Source organism: Euwallacea similis, chromosome 26 (assembly GCF_039881205.1).
Source record: "Euwallacea similis isolate ESF13 chromosome 26, ESF131.1, whole genome shotgun sequence".
In the NCBI taxonomy this organism is placed as follows: domain Eukaryota; kingdom Metazoa; phylum Arthropoda; class Insecta; order Coleoptera; family Curculionidae; genus Euwallacea; species Euwallacea similis.
Genome location: NC_089634.1, coordinates 1,910,311 through 1,934,836, shown reverse-complemented (window position 1 = coordinate 1,934,836; position 24,526 = coordinate 1,910,311). Strand labels below are relative to the sequence as shown.

General features: G+C 34.7%; 1 protein-coding gene across 3 annotated transcripts in view; it reads right to left on the bottom strand.

The window, feature by feature from the left end:
• LOC136417096 (protein cordon-bleu) overlaps nt 1–21,229 on the bottom strand; it is a 62,553-nt gene extending 41,324 nt beyond the window's left edge. For 2 of the 3 annotated variants that reach the window (XM_066402605.1, XM_066402606.1), the window contains exons 1-2: nt 21,045–21,229; nt 14,261–14,480 (exon numbers count right to left, since the gene is read on the bottom strand). In XM_066402605.1, coding sequence (XP_066258702.1) covers nt 14,261–14,364 — 104 coding nt within the window. In that variant the 5' untranslated portion in view covers nt 14,365–14,480; nt 21,045–21,229. The remainder of the gene's footprint in view (nt 1–14,260; nt 14,481–21,044) is intronic. The other variant, XM_066402609.1, reaches the window with a different exon arrangement.
• Between the last annotated feature and the right edge of the window lie 3,297 nt (nt 21,230–24,526).

Here is a 24,526-nt window from a genome sequence, read left to right as displayed (position 1 = left end):
ACTTTATTAAAACTAGACTTAATCAATGGTACGCAATTTTTTTTAATAGAAAGATATTTAATAATAAGTAAAATGTCCTTTGACTTTAACGCAAGCATTAGATCGCCTTAACATCGAAAGCCAAACACATTGAGATATTCCCGGCCTATATCTTATCTAATTACATAAATCCCTTATCCGTTGGATTAATTCTTCTACAGTATTGACCGGAATTCTATAAACGAAGGATTTTATATGGCTTCAAAGGAAAAAATCTAACGGGTTTAAATCCGGTGATCTGGGAGGCTATAACTGTGCTTAATGCGAAAAAAATCTAAAAATTTTTAAAAAATCAGTGGCGTATAGATAACAATGATAATAATAAATAACACTACCAAATTCAACAAAGTCGGCTAAAAGATTATTATGATTTTTACGAAAAAATGTTTTTTTAAGAAAAGTTTGACGCCGTGTATCTTAGAAATGAAGCATTACCGGACTTATGTTTATATAAACTTTTTGTCTTAGAATCACTCAAAGAATCACCACTTGAAATTTAGCCACGTATTTCAATCAAATCTTGTATAATAATACGAAGTGTTAATATTTCGCGTCGACAACATGAAATTAAAAAACTTTTGTTTTTTATATTTATTTTTGTATTAGTAATATTTGAAATTATTTTGGATTAGAAAAACATCGAAATTTTCTCGTAACTTCTCTATCAAGTTTTTAACCGCCTTTCCATGCAGACCTGGCGTTTATTAGATGAGCCTAACAGGCCAATAGCTAATCTAAAAATCAGATCTGAAACCATTAACTGATGTTTTATTCATGTTTGCACTGTGAGGTGGTCTCAACCTATCGATTCCACAAAAAAAAATCCCTAATTGGCGGAAATTGTCACAACAACCTTGAGCTACTCGTTCCGTTTTTGCCACAACACGGCAAATGAACGCCCCTGGATGAACGGTTAATCAATAACAAATACCATTCGATAGATATTCTAATTAATTGTATTAGCTCCAGGCGTCGCAGTCCGATTCCGAGATCGTTAACAAGGCCGCGCAAATGATCGATTCCAAGACGAAAAGCTCATTATCAGTAGAAAATTATTGATATCGTTTATTTGCCCAATAAATAAGATTTAGAAAGCGACCTCACTATATATCTTCGATGGCCTGGATTTGGAAACCTTATGAGAAGATGAATAGCAAACAAGTATTGCACAAAGCCGTTTTTAAATAGTTGCATTTCCGTTGATTGTTACAGCAATCTGTGAAATGTAGAAAAACAGACACTCAATCAAATATACTGATTGCAAAAACGAATATCTGATTTCCTTGCTTATTGGGTGCTAAGCAGCCGTCGCACTTTCTTCTCTCGCTCTTGTCACCATAACACCGCAATTTCCCTAAGATTGCGGTTTACCTGTCGTCATGAACAATTAAACCGTACCGTAAAAACAACAACGAGATTCTTTTTATCAGTCAAATTTAATTTAGATAATCGTCATATCGTTACGGAAATTTTCAAGTGTGAAGTCACGTCCGAAAGTAGGCACTTGTCTCATGAGTCTCCGAGTGGCTGTGCTCATTGCGTAAACCGGCCTTAAATTGAGATTTAAAAAGGTCTTGCGACACTGCACTGTTAAAAGAAATATCAAATAAATTTAATTGAATGTCAACATGACTGACCGCCTTTCTGGGCACAGCCACGAAATCGCGGATATTTCGCAAAACCGTGGTTTTGCATCGGATACTTATTTAATACCTACTATTGATTTCAATATGAAAATTGAGCATCGTCACCGGAACCACTTTCAAATTTAAAGGAAAACGTTGGTGAAACATGGTTTTGAGAATCGTACAATTATGGTAAAACAAATTGAAAATATATGCAATTATTCATTTTACGCCAATTTAAGAATGACGATGGCTTCGAGGGAGCATTTGAATGAAAAATATACATAGTTCCAACAGTTTGGACGATTCTTAGAATTTGAACATAAATTAAATAAATCAAACGTAGAGGATGAATGCGACTTAAATGAACTTAAAAACGTTCCATAAATATACATAATCAGCACTAAAATTCGGCATACTCATACATCTCGAAATTCGAGCATAGAATACTAATTAATATCTTTAACCATCTACAACATCTCCATACCTAGACACGAAGATGTGTCAGGAAAATTGCTATGGTTGCTGTTAAAACTCTCATTTGCCACCACTGTGTCGATGTTATCAAATCATAATTAGCGCCACCTACTCGCATCATACAGTCGTCTTCGTTTACCGTATGTGCTTAGACCAAGATGAAAGCTATGACATTAATCCTGCTACCCTAAATAGTACAACAGGTTCTGAATGCAGCTGACACATGCGTTATATCTTTTGTGCTTCATTTAATGCTATGTATCAGAAGAGAATGGTTATATGCTACGCAGCAGTAACTATTAGCTTTGAGTCATAGATCGACATGAATAGCAATGGTGTGGAATGAGTATTTAGATAGACAAATTTAGGCGACTTTCCTTTTATCATTTAGAGCTCGATATTATTTGTCGATCGTTTTTAACGATTGTAGTTTTTAATAATCTTATGATTACAGCTTCAATTCTAAGGGAGAAGCTCGAAGGTAAAGAGGGGAAATTCCAACGAGAATATGCGTGATTAAAAATTGAGTAAAAAATGCCAAATAACTTTGTCCGCATATATAGGTGATGAAACAAATCAGACAAGGAAATGACCGAGTTTAATGTTTTTGACCAGCAAGGTAGGCCATCACCAATCTTCCATATCACCACTTTCCACTATAGCACTTTGCTCTAATGCTGATCCACAATGTTTTAACATTAAACGCAGGCCAAGCCACTGCATAGAAATTAATACGGAGAATTTCGCATTTAAACTCCTTACAATTCTGAAATTCTAAAGGTCAGTGGCGTCTCTTATGTTAGTCATACATGATGCATGACTACTTTCGTAAGATGACCAGTGCGACTGGCCTATCCTCGCCAAAGCGTCTTCTCACTTAGAAATGACAAAAGAACTTTCTCTTTCTTATTGGAAGTATTAACCGCGCCTAAGAGCTAATTATTAAAACGAAATCCATCCATCTTCACGGTCAAATGTCTGCGGCAAGGTGAGTGGGTGAACGAACGCCCATGGCCTTGCCCCATCCTTCCTCCTGCAAGAGATAATCTCGTTTGGTACTTCCTATATAAAGTTGCACTTATTCAATGGAAAACCAATTTGAATTCCTGCACCTCATCTACAGGAGGAAAGAACCGTTTAGGCCGTTGGAGACGGCTGACAGATTGCCTCGATCACGTAAAGCAAAAATTAGCCTGGGTAATTGTTTTTGCCAGTTCTTTCCGCATATCTATGTTATGCGTTTGTAGCTGAGTTCAAGGAGATTGTATCTTAAAATAATAATACGATTTGAGCCTGGCGAACGGTAAAAGTAATGGGGAATGGAACGTGATTGGTCCGGATGGGTCACGATTGCAAACAAGTTCAATGACGTCCTGTACGTACATGTTTATTCACGACCAAAATACTTACCTGGATGGTTAATCATTTTATTATTGATTCCTGCTTAAGCAAAATTTGTTATTAATTATGTACAAATCAATGCGTTCCACTGTTAACACAAACCACTTTGCCTTGTAAAGTTATGTTAATTAGACGAATCATTAGATTCTCATCGTGTAAGTCTAGTTTCTCCACAAATTAGAAATTTTAGGAAGCAGAGCTCGGTTTTTTTAATGAACGTCTCATTAGATTTAACGATACATTTTTAGGAACAATCATATCGTTCCCTCTGGTACTTTCCCATTAGGTAACATTGTTCTTCTGCTAGTGCAACCTGCATCTCTGAGACACCTGGCCCTGTTACTCGAGGAAGAAAATAAAAAAGCGAAATAATTTTGCCTACATTACACCTATAAAATTATTATGAAACATGTTATATTGTTCAGATTGGCTAACTTAAGTACTTTTTCAAGCCTTAGATATGCTAATACATATTACCACGCTCTTTCTCTGACGGTACGCGAAGATTAAACGATTGACAGGGAAAGTAATGAAGAGGTTAAATTTCATAGGAGGAAGCATTACGCGGACAAACAGGGTGTTCCGGAATGTATGCAAAGAACTTTAGAAGGTCATTCTTCAGCAAAAGCTGAAGATAGTCACAAACTTATGTCGGAAAGGGCTCCACCTCTTAGTGATCCCTCTGAAAGAAATGCAACTTGGCGCGGGCGCAACAGAATAAATTAGAAATGTATTTAAAAAATGTATTTTTATTAAATGAACCGAAAACATTCCTGTAAAACTCGCGTAAGCAGATTCTTTGAAAGGAGATAACTTAAAAGGGGGACTTAAGCTTATATGAATAACTACCCTCATTTTTTTGCCAAATATCAGCTCCTAAAGTTCTTGCCATATGTTAAAGAACACCATGTATACAGAGCATTTCAAATTCGATCCTCGTCATTGGGATCTCGGTAACTAGAGGAGATACGAAAAAGTTTAAATGGAGGCGAAATTACATAATTTAGCGTTTGACCAAATGTCATTTTGAACATTTAAATTTTTCGAGTATTTTCGAAGATTGCTGGAAAAAACTAAAAATTGGGTATTTCGTTATTATTCTTTTTAGCGTTATGTGACAAGGAAACCCAAAACTACAGCCACATTTTAATTGCCACTTTTTCTCAGCTACACGATGACGTTTTTAGATTTACTATCCGACGTTTCGTCTTTCCGCTACCATCATCAAGTTTATTTTTTCTTATGGGCACCACATTGGATTTTTCGACAGAAAAATAGTCGGATGGCAAATCTGAAAACGTCATCGTGTAGGTGAGAAAAAGTGGCAATGAAAATGTAGTTTTGGGCTTTCTTGTTAAATAACGTAAAAAAAAATAAAAACGAAATTTCTAATTTTTAGTTTTTTTCAGCAATCTTTAGAAATACTCAAAAAATTCTAATTTTCAAAACGGGATTTGGTCAAGCGCGAAATTCAATTTCGTCTCCATTTTAAACTTCTTCATATCTGCTCTAGTTTTCGAGATCCTAATAGTGAGGGTTGAATTTGCAACGCCCTGTGCGATATTAGGGGCCCAGAATGGATCTTGTAGGATTTAAATGGAAGAAATGTGGGCGCCAGCACACCCTGTGCCAGTAAAGTGGCAACCAACTGTAACTGTTCTACTTGACTCTTCTCTTCCAAAATCCAAATTACATCCTGGACTACTTGCTAACAGAAAAGGGAAAATGCGGCATAAATTAAAATAATAAATCCAAAATTTAAGTAATTAAGAAATTCTCTTTTAATCTCTGAAACTGGACTAATATACATATTAGGCAAATGCTCGATATATAATGTGAGGTAAATGGAAAGCGCTTACTTGACCCTGATTATTAGGTGAGCATATTGGTAATTCCATCAAGCATTGGTGACAGGCTTCTTTGGCTCATAAATTATTTGCCAATGACGGTCATACTTAGCAGTGAAATAAAGGCGACAGTGAAAGGTGAAAAAGCTAAAATGAGTAACTTCAAATATGGATAAGTCGAGATCAGAGGAAAAATCCGGAAGAGTTGGATGTCAGCGGTGTGTTCTTCAGTCAAGTGAGGTCAATAAATTGGTGAAAAAACTGAATAAAATGGTGATTAATAAAACATAATTTGCTTCAATTCAATAATAAAAAATATAAATTATCTCAGAAACAGTTAGCGTGGAATTATATTAAAACACATTAGAAAACATAGAAGACATTTTTTATTTACCATGGATCATGAAGGGTTTTGATGTTGGTGTCTGTGGGGAATTTTCCGGGAAATTCGTTTGCAGCACATCGTGAAGTTCTCAAACTTCAATGCCGGATATACCTTGGACAATAATACCGGCTCGCAATACTGACGGAAGGTGTTAGCATGGAAAATGAATTATCGATGCAAGGGTACCTCTTTAAAAAAAACAGACATGTCTGGTGCCAATTATCCAATGAAATTGAAGAAAATCGCGGCCTTCGTCGAAAATAGTCGTCTCAGATTAAATGAACGGCGGAAATCATTAAAGTCTCTCAAAAAAAGGAAAGAATTTCTCAGATCTTCGATACGGTCAACTTGAAACACGTAGGTATAGGTCTGTCTGAAAACGGTCGAAAATGATTCTTCGCATTGGTTCGAGAGCAAGAAAAGAACTGAGGAACAATGACTGAAGAATGATGACTCGAGAAAATTCAATAAACGAAGAACCACGAGATTGGCAAGGACAACGAAAAGAACCCTTCATTAGAGCAACTAAGTCCCCAGTGATTATATACAAAATTAAATTTACCTCAAAATGAAATAGATATGGCCATCTGGCGATAGCCGACTTATCGCCAGCCAGGTACGAGTGATTATAATAGATGCTACCTTAGAAAGGGCCATTATCGCAAAAAACGTGTAAAAATTAGACTTTATATAGATTTTAAGTGGACAGCAGTGGGAGTACTAATTAGATATTAAACAAAATGAAACTTAGATATTTGATATTTCATTGCAAAAAATAATTGTTGTCCAATGGAAAAGAGGATGACCCTTACAACAAGGCCAGAGCAAGTTCCAGGGACCATCCGTCCCTACCTAACCATCTGTGTTTTCCTATGGTCATCTGGTTTTCATCCCATTGTCTCATCCCATACATAATGCGAGCAAGAAGAATTGAATTCATCGAAATAATGGATCTATCGTTGAAAGATTATAAAAACTTCTTTCATACATTATCAAACCCCGGTCATTAATTAGATGTATACAAATCGCTTTTTACTCATATTTGACTGGACATCTAAGACATTTCTAGAGGAATTTTATGGAGATAGAATCTTTAGTAAAAATTTATGGCCTGCAAGATCTCCAGATTTGACACTTCTGGACTATTTTTTGTTTGGTTACTTAAAGAATACTGTGTACAAAAATCAGGTACATATTTTGGAGGAATTGCGAGAAGTCATTACTGAAGCAGTTAATGCAACAAGCCCTACCATGCTGATTGCAATATTGCAAAATATGAGAAGACATGTCAGGATGTGCTCCCGCAGAACGGTCAGCACTTCCAGCATTTATTACAAATTGTAATTATAATTTATGGTTGTAAACAACTAAAAACCAACTTGATCCAAACTTATTTGAATAACTTCAATTTGTATTTAATTTGGAAGAGAATTAAATAAAAATTTATTTCCCTACAAAATAATTTATTTTAAGGAAAAATAGATAAACCTCTCCCAGAAGGTTTAAAATATAAGTGCGCCACCGGAATCCAGCTGATTAGACATTTTACTTCTTGACCTTGAGAATTAGCAGAAAAATGTTTGAAACCGAATTTCAATACAGAGCGGCACACTTCAATCATTGTTGTTCGCACTGCGTTATCCCATGCACAGACGATGGACAAATGGAGCCCATATGGGCCGGACCCAGCGAGAAGGGACAACATAAACCGCGCGTAATCATGGGAACAACATCATTCTTCCCTATAATTTTCTGTGAACAGTTATGCTGCAAGTCTAATCATTGTATATTAGCTTTTTGTCCAATAAAACAGTTAAAAAAACACATTATGCAAAATAAAGTAACTTAAATCGAGTTACGACCATGTCAGGAGTCTTTTAGGGCATCAGTTGTAAAAAGTTTTCAAGAATCGAATTCTCGAGAATCCGAGGCGGGCTTAAAAAAATATAAGAACAATTTGACTTGTTATCAGACTTATTTACCTGTGAGCTACAGATTCTCAGCTTGGTTGCCTCTATGTGATTAACGGTAGTACTCTGCCTTAAATTTGGAGTTCTTTAAATTATACTTATAATTGAACTAGAAATAATTACATTGCTCTGTTTCTCGACAAACAGTGCCAGAGTACAATTATAAAATTGATATCCTGCAATACAACTCCTGTTATGAAGAATATACTACAATGTGGAATAGCCAAATGGAATAAATTCTAAATCTGCATATTTCCTCATATGCGAAAAAATACCGAAAAACGTCAATTTTAGATACTGAAATTATATCTTACAACGTAAAAATTTCATCTCAAAATTCAACTTTCTTTGGGTAACAGTTGCGACAACCAAATTCTTAAATTGTAAGTATGGGTTTATGATATCTCATTTGAAAGATTTTTTTATTCTGTATGCAAAATTGCTATGGTTTTAAATTTTATTGCAAAGAGTACTAAGAAAAAATAAATTGATGTAATTGACGGAATAGTGTACAGCAAGCAGAAAACTCAATAACTAATACCATTTCGTTATGGATAATGTAATAAATAACAAAACAAATCAATTTCAATGTATTATGAAATATTCAAAATGCAAGCCTCGAGCTTCTTGGCAGTATCTTAATCGTAAATAAAAATGTCTTTTAAAGTTAATCAACATCTAACACGTAACTGATCTAATCGCAAGTGTTATTTTTCTTTTTAAATCAGCTAAGTAGCGTGGTTTAGTGTTGTACATCATACTTTTCATATATCCTGATTGGAAGGACTCTAATGGAGTAAAATCAGGTAATCGTGGTGGCCATTTTAGCGATCCTAGTTTTCTTATCCACAGATTTGGAAAAGTCAAGTCGGGATACATTAAGATTGATTTGTTTTGTTATTTTAATACAATATCAATAACGAAGTGGCATTAGTTAATAATTTGTTTGTTTTTTATCAAGAATTTGGTCAATTGTATGAAATAATTTTTTTATATTATTTTTCAAATAAAGTTTAAAACATTAGCAATTTTGAATAGAGAATGAAGGTATCACAAACCCATGCTTCCAATTTAAAAATTTGGAGATTGCAAGTGTCACTCAAAGGAAGTTAAATTTAGGGATGAAATGTTTATTTTGAAGGATATATAATTTCAGAATCTCTTATTGACATGTTTCGGTATTCTTTCCTCATATGTCAAAATATACAGATATTGTATATGTATATTCCATTTGGCTGTTCCACACTGTACATAGGATGAGTTTTTGGACGATGATTATTGACGGGATCTCGGAAACTAGCAGGGTTACGAAATCGGTTAAATGAGGAAATAATTGTTTTTAGGGGATCAATTTAAAGCTACTTTTTTATTCATGAAAAAGTCCATGGCTTACTAAATACTGAGCAAAAACTCCATTTTGTCGATTTCTTTTAACTGGTTTAAACCAATTATTGGCTCTAGAGAAATTATGTACATACGAATATTGTTAATAAGTTTGTCCTGAAAAAGATAGGCTAACCATAGTTTTTCTAACAGCCGTTATTTTTAAGATATGGCATAAACTTCCTTTTTTTTATCAAAAGAATAGTAAATTATGATTTATTTAAAAAGTTATTTTTTCACACTTTAAAATGATATCAATAAGTAGAGAGTTATTTCTCAAAATGGCGAACTTATGGCCTTTTTTAATCCGATATTGCAATTTTAAGGTAGTTGACCATGAAATCGTTCATATTGATTTATTATTTGTTTGACACTGACAGCTCGCATCATTTAAGTCAGTTATAAATTGAAGTTTTTGAATTGCTTTGGTAAGAATTTTTCCAATCGAAGAATTTTTTAATGTGCATAATTTTTTGAAATGAATTTTTCAAACCTGGAAAAACGGGATATTGTCGAGTATCGTTTTTCCACAATAAACACAACACAACACACAACAATAAAATACAACAACATAACAATAAAAAACGAAGTTTACAAAAAAAGTTATGAATCAGTGGAAGCTCCTAGAAAAGCAGTTGAGAAGGCTTTTGATATTATTCATGAACGTTCAATTAGAAAAGCTACAAATTCAATTTTGACGCGATGCAATATATGTGTAAATAACAATGGAGGGCTTTTTGAACATCTATTATTAATAATTAATTAGATAATTAATAAATAATTGTTTATAAATAGGTATTAGATTTTTTCGCAATTTAAAAAATTGTTATCAAAGCAATTCAAAAACTTCAATTTAAATCTGTCAGTGTCAAGCAAATAATAAATCAATATGAACAATTTCATGGCCAACTATTTTGAAATTGCAATATCGGATTAAAAAAGGCTGTAAGTCCGCCATTTTGAGAAACAATTGTCTACTTATTGGTATCATTTTAAAGCCGAAAAAAATATCTTTTTAATTAAGACATAACTTACTATGCTTTCCGTTAAAAAAAAGTAAGTTTATGCCATGTCTCAAAAATGACAGTTGTCAGAAAAAGTCTGGTTAGCCTATCTTTTTCACCCCCTGAAGTAATGCCTTACGGCAGTTCCAGGGGGATGCAGCGTAAAGAGAGGAGGGTTTTAGTGGGTAGGCGGCCTCGTCAGGGTCGAATCTCACATACCCTCGTCGTTAAGCAACCAGACCGGGTACTTTCAGAAGGTTTCCTTCCTCTATAATAATAAAAAAAAACCTATCTTTTTCAGGGTTTTACTTACAATATTCGTATTTACATAATTTCTCTAGAACCAATAATTAAACGCACAGATCGATTTAAAAAATCGGTAAAATTTGGTTTTTACTACATATCTAGTAAGTCATGGAGTTTTTCAAGAAATCAAAAGTGGCTTTAAATTGGTCCTCTAAAGCAGCAATTCTTTTCTCATTTGACCGACTTCGTAGCTCTGCTAGTTTCCGAGATCCCTTCACTAATCATCGAAAAAAACTCGCTCTGTATGTTTCCGGATCAAACATAGAAGCGAAAAATGTATATCCGAAGGCATAATTTTAACTGTATTAAAGACGAGATTAGATCTCGCAAATCTAATTTATTTCAAATGTCGCCAGGAATTGGAGTAGAACGCGTATATTTCAGATCTACCTGCAGCCATCTAACCTGTGTTCAGTCACCAGAAGCACCATAAACGAATTTTTCTTTATTGTTCCGTTTCCTCTGCAACCGTTTCCGACACTTTCTTGGGTTGTCGCTTATCACATCACAATAAGACATAGAAGGAATAATAAATCATCGGCGGTAATGACCATCAGAGACAAAAACTGGTCTTGTTCTAGAAGGATGATTTTACCTGTCATGCCTATCGCTTGATTGATGGCCTCACCGCCACTTCTTGCAAGTTCATGGCCGAACAACAAAGGTTGGAATTATTTATGTGCTAATAATAATTAAACCGATGGACATAAATCAGCTTGAATATACGCAGGTTGTAATCTTAGGGATCGTTCTATGCATACCCAATTTTCTTCGCGAGATAAACATCCTGCCTCTGCAACAATCTAGTCTGCCATCACGCTCGCGAATAAGAGATTATGACCGAGTTATAATAACGGTTTAATAACACCGGTGATTTTTTCCTGCAAAGTGCACTCACCTGATTAACTTAAACATTATTTCACCAAGTTTTGAGGCGACTGTCACAGTAATTGTTATGAATCTCAAAATAATTGTTTCGAACCCCGAAAGGAAGTAAAGTGTACCAAACGCAGAAAACAAAGCTAACGTCGCGTTTCGTTTGAAAGTCCCAACGGTTTTGCCCATTCATGTACCTGAGGGCACTCGTTACGGTCCACCTGGAATATCAGGACCGGACTCCAAATACGCACGAAACACTGTGAGCCCACGTAAAGCGCTTTGTTCACGGTACTTTTCTCTAAAGTCCACCTTTGCAAACGCACAAACGACTGAAAAGAAAGAGGTAGCCATGCCTAGTCTGAAGAACCCTCCCCTATTTTAATATTCCAGGTTTTAAAATTTTATTTTATTCTCACAATTTTGAAGAGCCCACCATTTTGGAAATATTACATTTGCCTTGACAAGATTTAGGGCGTATGTAATGCGTTATTCTCCACTTATTAATGATCTTGGGGGGTCTTATGTCCCCCTTTGCCGCCCACAAATTTTAAATGAAAATTCAAATTTCAAGAAATGAGCTGGTAGTGGCGTGTCGCAAAAAATGGAAGGGTGGCACATAGAGGCTGGACTCTAAAAGAAATATCATCCTGTAGATTTTCACGGCCATTTGAGTTATAGTCGTGTAATATACAGCTTTATATAACCAGTGTAAAAAAATCGTGCTTTAACTTATAGGAATAATTACCTTCACCATTATGACAAGAAATTGCGTAGGAAGAGGAACTTGCTATTTCTTCTTAATATATTTCAGATTCTATTAAAACTAGACGGATAGGTTCTATACCCGGTCTTTTTACAACAAATAGGGAAAAATCGGTTTTATTTTCAGTGACATAAAATCATTACCGAATGGTCGTGTATAAGTGAACAGTAATTTTTCTTAATTAGAAAATCTCATTTTCATTTTAAACGTGGTAAACCCATAGACAAAAATTGATATTAAGTGCTTTTTACCCAATGACTTTGAAAGATATCAACAATTTATTCTATTCAACTAATTTCCCAGGATCGCTGTGCTAAAAATTATAAAACAGTTACTATGAGAAGGGAATATCTCTCACCGTAAAAAAACCAAATGAAAAATACAAATGATGGATTTTTCGCTCACGAAATATTGAAAATTGCATACTTGTGATGTATGGTTGGACTGCAAATTAAATCCAATTCTCTTGTGGGCAAAAAAATTCAGGTCCGTACTAAAAAAATTGCTGTGGCACCAGTACTTTCGGCATTAACCACTATTGTGAATAAATGTTACGCTCCTCTTCTGGAACGGAAGGAGTTAAAATTTCTCTGTATTAAAGATTTTTTTGTTAAACTTACAGTTTTAGAAATAAAAATTAATAAAATTACAATTTCACATTTTCCCAAATCTTTCAGAAACTAAAGACTATGTGGCAATGCTGCATGTGGGAAAGTAAAAGACCCACTTTTCTCTCATTGAATCAACTTCGTATCTCTTACCGTTTTGAAGATAACAGTAGTGCCATATGGCATTTGGGACATCCTGTGAAGGAGAGTGTTGCTTTGTTTAATCCCAAAACGCGTATGTGGAAGGAAAAAAAAATGAAGACATTTCTCTATGCTCAAATCCAATTTAGGCGAATTATATTCATTAAATTCTCATGTAACAATGGGGCATTGCAAACAATTGGCCCATATTTATGTATGTGACGTTATTCGCTGCCGTTGCATAGAAATTAAGAAAAAAATATTGGCTTCACCTTGTCAAGAATGCGCCTGGTTCTTGCCGCAACCAGTACCACTAGTAATGAGAAATCGTGAGGTCCAAGGAACCTTGGATCGGTTTCGATATGTCTAGCATTAAAACTGTCTTTCTTTTGTGGGTTTTCGTCATACAAATACAAAATACATGAGTGAAAAAAAGGTTTTTTAATGAATATACTGTTGTTGACGAGAATTTTAATCAATCTATTTTTTTCGAACTTTTCGATATAGCAAGCCAATCCATAATGTTAAATTCTTCCGGACTTACTTAGGCATGTTAATAATATTAACATCGACTTTTTTACCATTGGACAGAGTAATGCGATAGGTCATAATTTTTTAATAAAAAAAAAGTTTTTCTTTGAAATTGATTTTCAATGATAATTGTAATTTCTGCGCTTATAGAAACACTTTCGCGGCAACTGTCAATTTCTCTGTCAACTCTTGACAGTTTCTCTGTCAACTCTTGACAGTTTCTCTGTCTATTCTTCGTAGTTCGCAGCAATCGCTCAGCAAATGTTTCTATAAAAGCAAAATTTACTATCATGGCATACTTGATTGAAAATTAATTTTGCTCCATGATGAGTTATTTCTCAATCGATTTGAAAAATTTCAAAAACTCTTCTGCACACCGAGTAGTATTCATCGAGGCGTAAAATGCGTCTCGAGGCTTTGATTTTCGGAAAAACTCAAAGTTGCAAGCAGAATCTTGACCAAAGGAGGTGTATAATTCCTCAAAATTTCAGCTGAGTATCACAAAACACTTCAGAGGCCCATGGAAAATACATATCGATGACTCCCGGTATACGCAATAGTAAAATGTCGTACCTGGGTTTTATCAAACCACTGAAAGAAATTATTTATTGTTATGTGCAAGTGACCTTTAGCTTAGATTATCCTTAACAAAAAAAATCTTATTCAATGTAGGCAATAATTTCTCCTACCTTTAGCCGGCTACAAGGTACCTACACCTAAATTTTGAATTGCGGAACGCTTTCACTTGCGGCATTAAGTAACTAATAATCGGTTAACTGTAACCACGATGACTTTTTAATCATCGGTATGACCATTTTATTTTCTTTACACCATTTATTATTACGTTAATTATAAGTCCAATACGAGATATACGTAACATAATTTTTAAAGCTTCACTTACCTCTCATTCCTTGATCCTCCTCCCTTCTCATGGCCCTTGCAGGTCGACAAAGAATAAGTCCTTTTTTTCTTCTTTTTCAAACACAAGACGTTCGCCCCTAACATGACGGACGGAAATCACGTACAGTCACATCACAAGCACTCACTATTTAGGACTCGAATCGCACTTGAAGCAGCTCTGACCCCTCATTGACGCCCCATTGACTTTAACCATTTAGACCCTGGAATGAGATGGAAATTTTATAGGACGGCGGTTGATCTATGGAGGATAATCGTAATCCCCATTATGAGAAATCAATCGAGACAATTAAAAAGTGCCGTAGACTATACCGTTTTCAGATGTAGGTCGGGAACGTTAATTTGAGAAATCGTCACACGGATTTCAGGGACGTGTCGAGATTTGAATAGGAATTTTCCTCCAGAGCTTCGAAGCGATCCAAACGTTCAGTTCAATGTCGGAAATATGCGAATTTGTCAAATGGTTGTTGATGTAGGGGAAAGTCGGTTATATTAAATCACTTTTGTTAAATTTATTTGTTTCGGAATAATTTAGAACTGACCAAATTATCCATTACACCAAATGAAACAACAGTTATTAATCGTCATATTTATTAAAGATAAATCAACACAACTATTTTACAGCATGTCAATCTGAAAACGAACCATCCTCGATATTTCGGTGTTTATAGAAAATATAATACAATAGTAAAAAAGAACAATAGAATTATTGAATTTTTTGTTAAATTATTACTTATTATTGTAAATTTTATTTCGCGCGTTAAAGGCTGGTAATAGCATTTTACAAGAAGATCTTTCTTATTTTCAACAAGATGGAGCTCAAACACCCTATTTTTTCCTGTTAGACAGTGGTTACACGATAGATTTCCTTGCAAATAGATTGGTTAAAGAGGACCAATTGAATGGCCACCGCGATCACCCGATTCAACATCTTTGGATTTCTTTCTCTCGGGGCGTCTTAAATCTGTTGTTTATAAAACCCAGTCTCAAGATTTGAAAGGATCGAAGAGAAGAAATACAGCTGTGTGTAAGAAAATTCAAGTAGAAGTTTTTGTGAATGGTAAAGTGGAGTTTGAAAACAGACTTTGTTTCTCTTTAGAAAATAAGGTACGGCATTTTGAACATTTAAAACATTTCTAAACAATTTTTCTACAATACAGTTGACAACTAAGCATGTTTACAGATTGGACATAATTTTTTAAAATCCTCTCAATAAAAAATAGGTAAGATTGGAAAGGTATTAGAAACATATTTTAAATGAGGCATAATCTCTCCCGCTCATTTAAGATTTTAGAGGTTCTTTCCACTATGTTAGAGAGCGCATACAATTTAATAGACAACCGACTTAAAGAATGTCCACATTGAAAATAAAATTGATGTGTTTTTACATATTAAAATATTTTTTTAAGGATCAAAATATCGAGAGTGGTTCGTTTTTAAATTGACACGCTATATATTCCTCAATAATGAACAAAATTTAAGATCAAAACTTTGTTCCAAATTAACCGACCAGTTGTATTAATTGGTCCACGGGGTGACTAAATGGAATTTCGATACAAACAAAGCAAAAAAATGTAATTTTTTTTTTCTGAAAAAATATCTTAGTCCAACAGTAGCAGATAGTTAAATATTAGCGGTAACCAATATAACTCGTAAAATCAAGAAAAATTATTATCGCATATGTTAGGACTGTTGGTGCAACTTTCATGATTCCAATCATGGGAACGTAAACACTGCACCAATCCACTTTAGGTCCTTTTTTGTCGAAATAATTAGATTTACATTTAGCACATTTATTCTCTTGGTCTTATGACATGCGGCTGTCTAAATCAATCACGTAGAACTAAGATTTCTTCTTCGTAGTCTGATTCTTTACTCGGGCTTTCCTTCATAATTTTCCTACGATTCTTTACACGTATCTTTTCCGTATTCTGCTTTTCTCTGTTTTCTGTTTTATAAATCAGTCTGTTTCCTCTATTTTCTTCAGAATTATTTATTCTTTTTCTGGGATTCTGAGGCTGATTTTATCTTTATGTCCCTTCATTCGTCAGTTTTAATATATGCTCTATTATAATATTTTCAAATTCATCTTTGAAAACAGTCTGCCTTCCTTTATTTGTTTCTGCATTTTAATTTGTATCACTCTTACCCAAATGTCTTTTCAAAGTAGCTTTAGGAACTTTGTGCAGTCTTGCCACTCATTCAGACTAATACCTTCATTTTTATAATCATGTATTGCATTTTGCAAATCTTCAGGTTTCCACTTATAATACCTACTTATTTTCCGTCATCAGTAAAGAGAACTATTTGCATCAGTAAATTTGGACTGGTCCGTTTTACCCAATTACCTGCGGTCAAATTTTAGGAAAATGCACAATATCAAAATTAAAAAAAATACTTCAACATAACCTATAAAACCCAATATTTGTGTTACTACAGTAAATTGTAGATGAATAATGAGTGTAAACTATAAATAAAAGAGCTGAAAGCTTAGCATTAACTTTACTACTTTTAGAACTTTAGAGCAAAACACTAAAAATGGTTCATAATCGCATGGTGCAGCCAACTCATAAAAATAAAAACTATAGTTTGAGATATAGTAATGGTCTAATTTAGAAAACGGTCCGATATACCCAATCTTCCCCTACCTAGGGGGTAACATTTCATCATGGAGATATTTTAGGGAGCAATAGTAGTCTGCAAAATAATGAAAAAATGTTATGGGCCCATAGTCAAAGCGCACCATTTTTGATATACAGGGTGGGTAATTTTCAACAGTTTTTATATACATTTTTTCGTTTAGATTTATTTTTATTTTAAAAAATTTGATTAAATTTTACGAATTACTTTGATAACTGAGCCAGATGAGTTTTTCTTACTTACTTTACATTCTAAATTTGCATCCACAGACATTTATGGAAATTCTACGAAAATGATGAAAAGTGCGAAAATGCTAAATAAGAGTCCAAAAAAGTAAAGAATTAAAGAAAGAATTTAAATTTAGTATCAAAATTCATACAGGGTGTTCTAAAAAAAGATACAGAGCATAAAATAATACATGACTCAAAAAGACATAACATCCTGTATATGACTGCCGACGATTCTGGCATTTTGTTGTAGACAGTTTTAAAGAAAACAGATGTAAGAAATGTGAAAATTTGCCACCCTGTATAACGAAAATAGTGCGTTTTCGATTGTGAGTCTATTATCATTTTTTTATTATTTTGCAGAGTACTATCACGCCCTGAAATATATCCAAGATGATATATCACGCCCTGAATAGCGTGTTCCATTTAAAAATTATTAAATCATCTTAAGAGCTCTGAAAATATTGCCTTTTATAACATGCGACTTACTTCTTTGAAATTTCAATAAAAAAGTGCTTTGAAGGTATTTTTAATAGAAAACAACAATTTTGAACAGGAAAAGATTTCCACAAAAAAATTATCGTTTTTCCAAAAAAGAATACCCTTTAGCTCCGAAACGGTGGCCCACATCTGGATGGAAAGCGTTTCAATCAAATCGTTTAACAAGCGCGAAGAGAAGTGCTTGAGAAACTAAAACGATTCCTGTTCAAAAATACAAGAGACACTTTCTGAAGTCGCAATGACTGTTCTGAAATCGTAACGACTGTTCTGAAATTTGTCTGAAAGTAGGTCTGAAAATGGTGTAGTTCAAGAAATTATTTTTCTGGGCCACATACACAACAATAATTATATTAATTACGTAACTGCGGTTTGGATGGATAACGAGGTAGAATTGAAACTGTTGAAACACCTCCAATTAACTTGGCGTATCATCAAAGTAATTGTATCATTGATGGATAAGTAAGTATCGAAAATTCGATGCGGCATGCATATTTAATGGCGATTTATCTGAATTATGCAAAACTTTAATGTTTGAATTTCACCGAGCTTAATTAGTCAATTTTGTAATTACTTATTTGCTAAATATTTATTTCTGAGGGATAATGATCAAATGTACTATCATCGACTATAAAATGTTCAAGGACGAAAGTCGCATTCAACGGTTTGTAACGACCTTCTTTATGAATGTGTGTATGAGAGGTATTATTATCATCTACCATAAACAGGAGATATTTTTCTTGATACAGCTATTGTATAACAGCTAATATACGTTTCAGTGGGGATATCAACTATCACCTTTGTTTATTGAAAATGACCACAGTAATTGTTGTAATCGTTGGGAAATTATGGCGAACCAAGTAGAGCTTAAAACTATACTAAAAGCCGATAATAATGAAGAAGTTCCTTTCATCAGACTTTCATTTTTTCACAAGAGTAATTTAGCAATAATTTCTTTCAAACCCGTAATTGCTACAAAGTATGATTTTTGTGAAGGGAAAATCGCCAAAACGTATGTAATACACAAGAATTGAGAGCAGAAAATGACCTGCAAAAGGCAGGTTTAAAATTGTTTCGTAACCGGAAATTTGACCGATGGTCAACAGGTTGCTGAAATAATGTTCTGTCGAACGATAATTTGCACATGTTACGCTGCCAAGCTTGAGCACAGTAAAACGAAAAAAAAATGATCCTGAACAGATTTTCGACCTTCTCTTCATATGCCCCCGTGGTACAATCTTGATATATCCAACATCGCCTTAAAATTCTCTTTAAAAACTCTATATGGTTTTCTAGCCTATGAAAATCAGTGGTGTATCTCAGTTCTTAAAGCGGTTACGGATTTTTCAAGAGGAATACAGAATAGTCAGCGTTTTCACTGACAGTAGATCTTCTTTGCAAATTCTCCTGGGTCCGACCCTGATATTCGCAATATCGCCTTAAAAGTGGCAAATTCTATCGAAAAATGTTTATCTTCTTATGGCCTATGAAATTCTTGTCTGATTTTTGGTCCCATTTTAAAATCCTCCCGAGTATCACGCTGAAATTTGCAATGTCGCCGTAAAATTAGCAGGCTCGTAGCCCTTCATAGTACCACCCCGATATCGGCAATATCGCCTTAAAGTTTACAGGTTTTTTAAGAGACTCTTTTAAGAGATTTTACAGTCAATGAGTGCCAGTGGCGTATCACAGTTCCCCAAAGCTTTTACGAATTTTTAAAAAAGCAAGGTGAATGGTTCCTCTGATTTTTAGTCTCATTTTAAAATCCTTCCGGGTACAATTCTGAAATGCACAATGTTGTCCTAAAATGGGCAGCTTTCATGAAGAACCCTATGGGCTTTCATTTGATGGCAATTTTTAGCAGGGAGCGGCGTAGCTCAGCATTTCGAGTTTTTATGAATTTTTCAACATGAGCGGGGTAAATTTGAGATAGAAGGTTTAGGTACCGCCCTGATATTAACAATATTGCCTTAAAGTTTAGAGGTTTTTTAAGAGACTATAAATTTTTGTGATCAATGAGTGACAGCGGCATACCACAGTTTCCAAAGCTTTTACGAATTTCTTAAAAAGATAGAGTTTCATTGTGTTAACGTTTTCCCCCATTTTTGCCGAACGACGAGAGAATCTGAGGTTTGAGGCCTTTCGCTTTAGCAGATAAGAAACGGACGATCGTGCGGCCATCATTGTGTTCGCAGACAAAATTTATTATCACTGGAGGAAACGCCGTTTCAAAAAAATCCATTACGATTTCCTCAGCGGGAACGCATTCTCGAATTTAACCACAAACAAAAGGGAAATAATTGCAATTTAAAAAACCATTAAATGGCTTCATGCACAAAAGAACCGATTTAGCACTCATATTCAAGTGTAATGTTGACATTCTAATTATGGGGTTTCAAAATACACATATCAATCAAGCGGCATGACAATCACTCTGCAATAATAAATTAACGCATTACGCTATTGAATAAAACAGTGAACAATATCACACACATCATCCATATTAATTAAAACATTATCCTGCAACAATGAGACAATTCTTGTACGAGACTCCATTATTGTCTTATTATAAAACTCTTTCCGCAGAACAATGAAATTTGTTTAGCCACAAAGAACACCCATTAGAAGTAATTACCGAGTTTAAAAAACCAGTCACAAACGCCAACTTCCTTTTTCTACTTATCGCGTAATCTGCCCTTTAACGTACGAGTGACTTATTGGCTTTCATAAGGCGTCAATCCAAATCAGTTACGAACCAATTAAAGACTGTCAGATGTCAATAAAAAGTAATTAATTGGTTGTGGTGTTAGGTCAATGACATCGGTAAAAAAGTGTAAAAATCGTTACTTCTGGTAACGCTGCTAAGTATCAGAATTAAAGCTGTTTGTTTGTGATTATGTCACTAGATCGGTAACTCTTACAAGAAAATTGCGTAGGCGAGCGTAATAATTAATCTTACGAACAACAAGAATGCAGAGCACTTTATTATGGCACTCACACATTCCTTTCACTAATAATTGTTTATTACAGCGGGATTTCTGCAGAAGGCTATCAGGGCTATCAATAAAGAACTGCTGTGGAGCTCTAACCCAAAACGACCCTAATGAAATATTCAAATGGCCCGGAGCATCTGCTGTGTTGTAAAGATTTTTCGTGCTAACCGCCTGACCCGGTAACTGTTGTATCAATTCACTACATTAACGGCATTTTACAACTCTGCATATTAATTGCTGCAATATTAAAACTTAAATTTTACTTCCATCATCTCTTGCCATTACCAATGAAATCTCGTTAATAACCTCGTTAATAACCTCGTTAACCTGCTTCTTAGAAATTCCCAAACCCGAAACCCCAAAACCGACTCAGATCAGCTTCATGCAAATAAGTTGTATGGGTGCTTACCATCGTATCAATAATAACTAATTTCGAACAATACCAACAATCACACAAAACTCACAGGCTTCAATAGGAGTGGATAAAATAATTTCGGACACCAATAGTACCGGTACTGCGACCGACTAGTGAATCCGTGGCGTATTCTTAGCTTGAAAACAGCTGAGCTTCGACTAGCTCTGTGTTACAGCCTGCAGGATATGCGGTACTGCCGATGCTGCAGTGGTTCGCATGCAGGACCGGGTCGCAACCTTAGCGAAGGCACCAGTTGGCAAAGGAGCGGGTACTGGCCTGCCTTATCGTGAGGATCGACCAAGCGATTAACATGTCTGAAGATACGTTTTAATCGTCGGGTGTCCGTCTATAGGGTGGGCAACATTGCCAAATAAACTAATCAACGCAGGAAGTGCCGGTAGGTTCATGTCAACCGTGAAACGGTGTATTGTTTTAAGGCTAATGGTCTTACATGATAGTGGGTTTGGCAAAAAATTTAATGGTTGCTCAAGCGGAGGCTTTTTGCGTTTCATATGTATAGATCGTGCTGGAGGACTAAAATGATTAAATTCTTTGTGGGTACCGCACCCGTAGGGCTTAAGACTATCAGATTAGATTAGAAAAATCAACTTAAAATAATCTAAAAAATAAAAAAATTCAAAGGATTTCAGAAAGGAACACGGTGGACTCGACATCATTATCCAATGTGTTATCAATCGAGATATCGTAATTTCTTATTTTTCCATGGAATTTTATCCAAAATGAGAATATAAATTCGTACAATTTGTTTCAGAGAAGCAATTCTCCTTAGACATCACAAATTGATCGAAATAATGCTCGCGCGATTTCCTTAAAATATGTCTTTCTTTTATTAAGTTTTTTTAGCGGAAAACCGTATCCGGAGGACAATAACTCACTGATTTTATTGATGCTTTCACCTCTTAATTATATCTACTAAAGCAGGAAGTCGTAGTTATTGTTAAATATTAATTAAACGATCTGTGTTCTACACCAGTATTCCTAACTTTTACAATGGCTGCTTTGATTTGATTGTCTTCCACTCCGGGACCCTGCTCACATATACCAATATCAATATTTCAGCAATAAAGTCTTTGATTGAGCCATTTATCAGTGGGCATAGTGGATATGTTTTTCGTTTTAATTTTAAAGAAAACTAAAAAATTTTAAAATAACCTGAAAATTTCATATAATCAGTTAAATTATGAATATACAGAGTGTCCCGTAAGTCAACGCTATCCCTTGAAAGGTGGATAGGCCAACTCAAAACAAGTCCATTTAACTAAACTTTCCTTAATCCAAAAGTTGATAATAACCGAGATACAAGGTCTCAAAGTTGAAAAAATAAATTATATTTTCTTTAATATATCTCCACTACTTCGAACTAATTTCACGAAATTTTATATTCGAGAACTACTTGACATGATAAATTCAAATTTATCGACGATTTCGGTGTATTTTCTGGAGGACGCCAGAGACGGCCATTAGGTCTCATTTAAACTGCCAAAACTTTTTTGTGCCACAGTGTAGGTCATTTTGAACTAGATAAATCTTTTCTCTCACCTTTCCTGCTTAAAAAAAGGTATATCCTATTGAAATCGCTAGAAGAAACGGTTTCCGAGAAAAAAGCATCTAAAGCTGATGATGCTTTGCACGTTTGCAAATTTATTGTTTGTTACTTTTTAAATAATCATTGCTGATTTATTTTTTAGTAAATGTATTGCAAATTTACTGCAGAAGAAGCTCATTGTCAAATTATTTCAATAATTGGGAATTTAAATGAAACAAGTACTGGAGACATATCAATGAAAATGTGATTTTTTTTTTTATTTGTCACCCTGTACCTTAGTTATTATCAACTTTTGAACTAAGGTTAACTTAGTATTATATATATTTTATAATATATATAATATTATATCCATTTATTTTTAGTTGGCCTATCCACCCTTCAAGGGATATCGTTGACTTACGGGACATGCCGTATGGCTATTTTTGCCATATGAATGGTAAAACCTGAAGGAGTTTGAAAATTTGATGCGCATACAGAGTGAACTTGTGAAGTTGGAACTTGAGAAAAAAGTTCAAAAGCCCTAAAAATTGTTCAAAAATCGGTACGATTTCGTTTGGTAAGTTGAAATTACAAAAATCCCTTAGAAGACTCTAGTGGTCACAAGATTACCTTATTTCACGATATTTGTGCAGACAAAGTTGGTAGAAACTCAACGTTTTTGATGTAAATTGCAGATTTTCTATATTAAAAATATAGAGAAAGAAATTAAAACATTATTTGGAAATGTATAGAATTCTGGATGGTCAGTTCGAACGGCGAAATTCCCTTTAAAACGTGCATACGAGTCCAGGTCATTTTTGGCTGCAAAGAATTGCATGCAAATTCAGTTTTATTAACCTGAAAAAAAAACGCTGCAAAATGACTCGAATATCCAGGCAATTCCGACAGATCACTGGAAGCTACAACGGTCCCTGGGTAACAATTACTATGCGAGGAAAACTCAAGGAATTTAATGCAAATTTCCGGTTATTTACATTAAAAAAATATCAAAAATAGAATCTAAGAGATTCCTTGAGGCTACAAAACGGTTATGCGAAAAGTCATTTCAGACAACTTTTGTACAAAATTCGGTCGTCAAATCGCTAACTCGCACTTATCAGGGGCACCTGCTGAACTGGCCTAAAATGATACTGTACCGTTGTTCCGTAACATCTCGAGGCCGAATTCCGAGCAAGAACCTCTCTCGAGGAAAAGACCATTGGCTGCTATAATTTTGAAGTGTTTAAAATGCAAATTTAATTAATTAATCGCAAAAGCGGGGCGATGTTCCATTTCCGGGAAAAATATATGCAAATCAGTAGTATCGGTATCCCCCTGTTGTGAGCATTAAGGGTCGAATTTGGTTGCGAAACAGGGTGAACTAAAATCGTTAATCTGCCCACTCCCTATAATACATCTTGAAATATACGGGGGCAGAATTCCTGGGAATGGTTCTGCAAGAAATAGTTTCAGGTTTGCGATTCCTTATAGAGAGCTGAATCAAGAATTATAACATCCATATAAAAAAAATAGAAGTTTGATTTCTAGACTTAAATGAAGATGAGAGAGTATGAAATAAGCTCGATTTGGAGATTTTTCCAGAAGTCCTGCTCTGGATTACTTTGAAAGAATCCCTCAACCTCAACTGAATTCAAAATATGAGCTCACTCTGAAGATTTTTAGGGTATTGCTTCCCTTGATTACGTATTTTGGCATGCCCAAAAGCCAAAAATTTCAGCTGAACATCTCTATAGTATTCTTCAATTGCTTAACAAGCTTAATGAGCGCACTCTGTTGTTTTCCCTAAGAGGACACAACTCAAAATTAATCCTGCAAGACTTCGGTAACATCACTGACTCAAAGCACATTACTAACACATTTTTTGCCTAGTGATCGTTAAAACGCGTTTTAAATGTATACACAATCATTC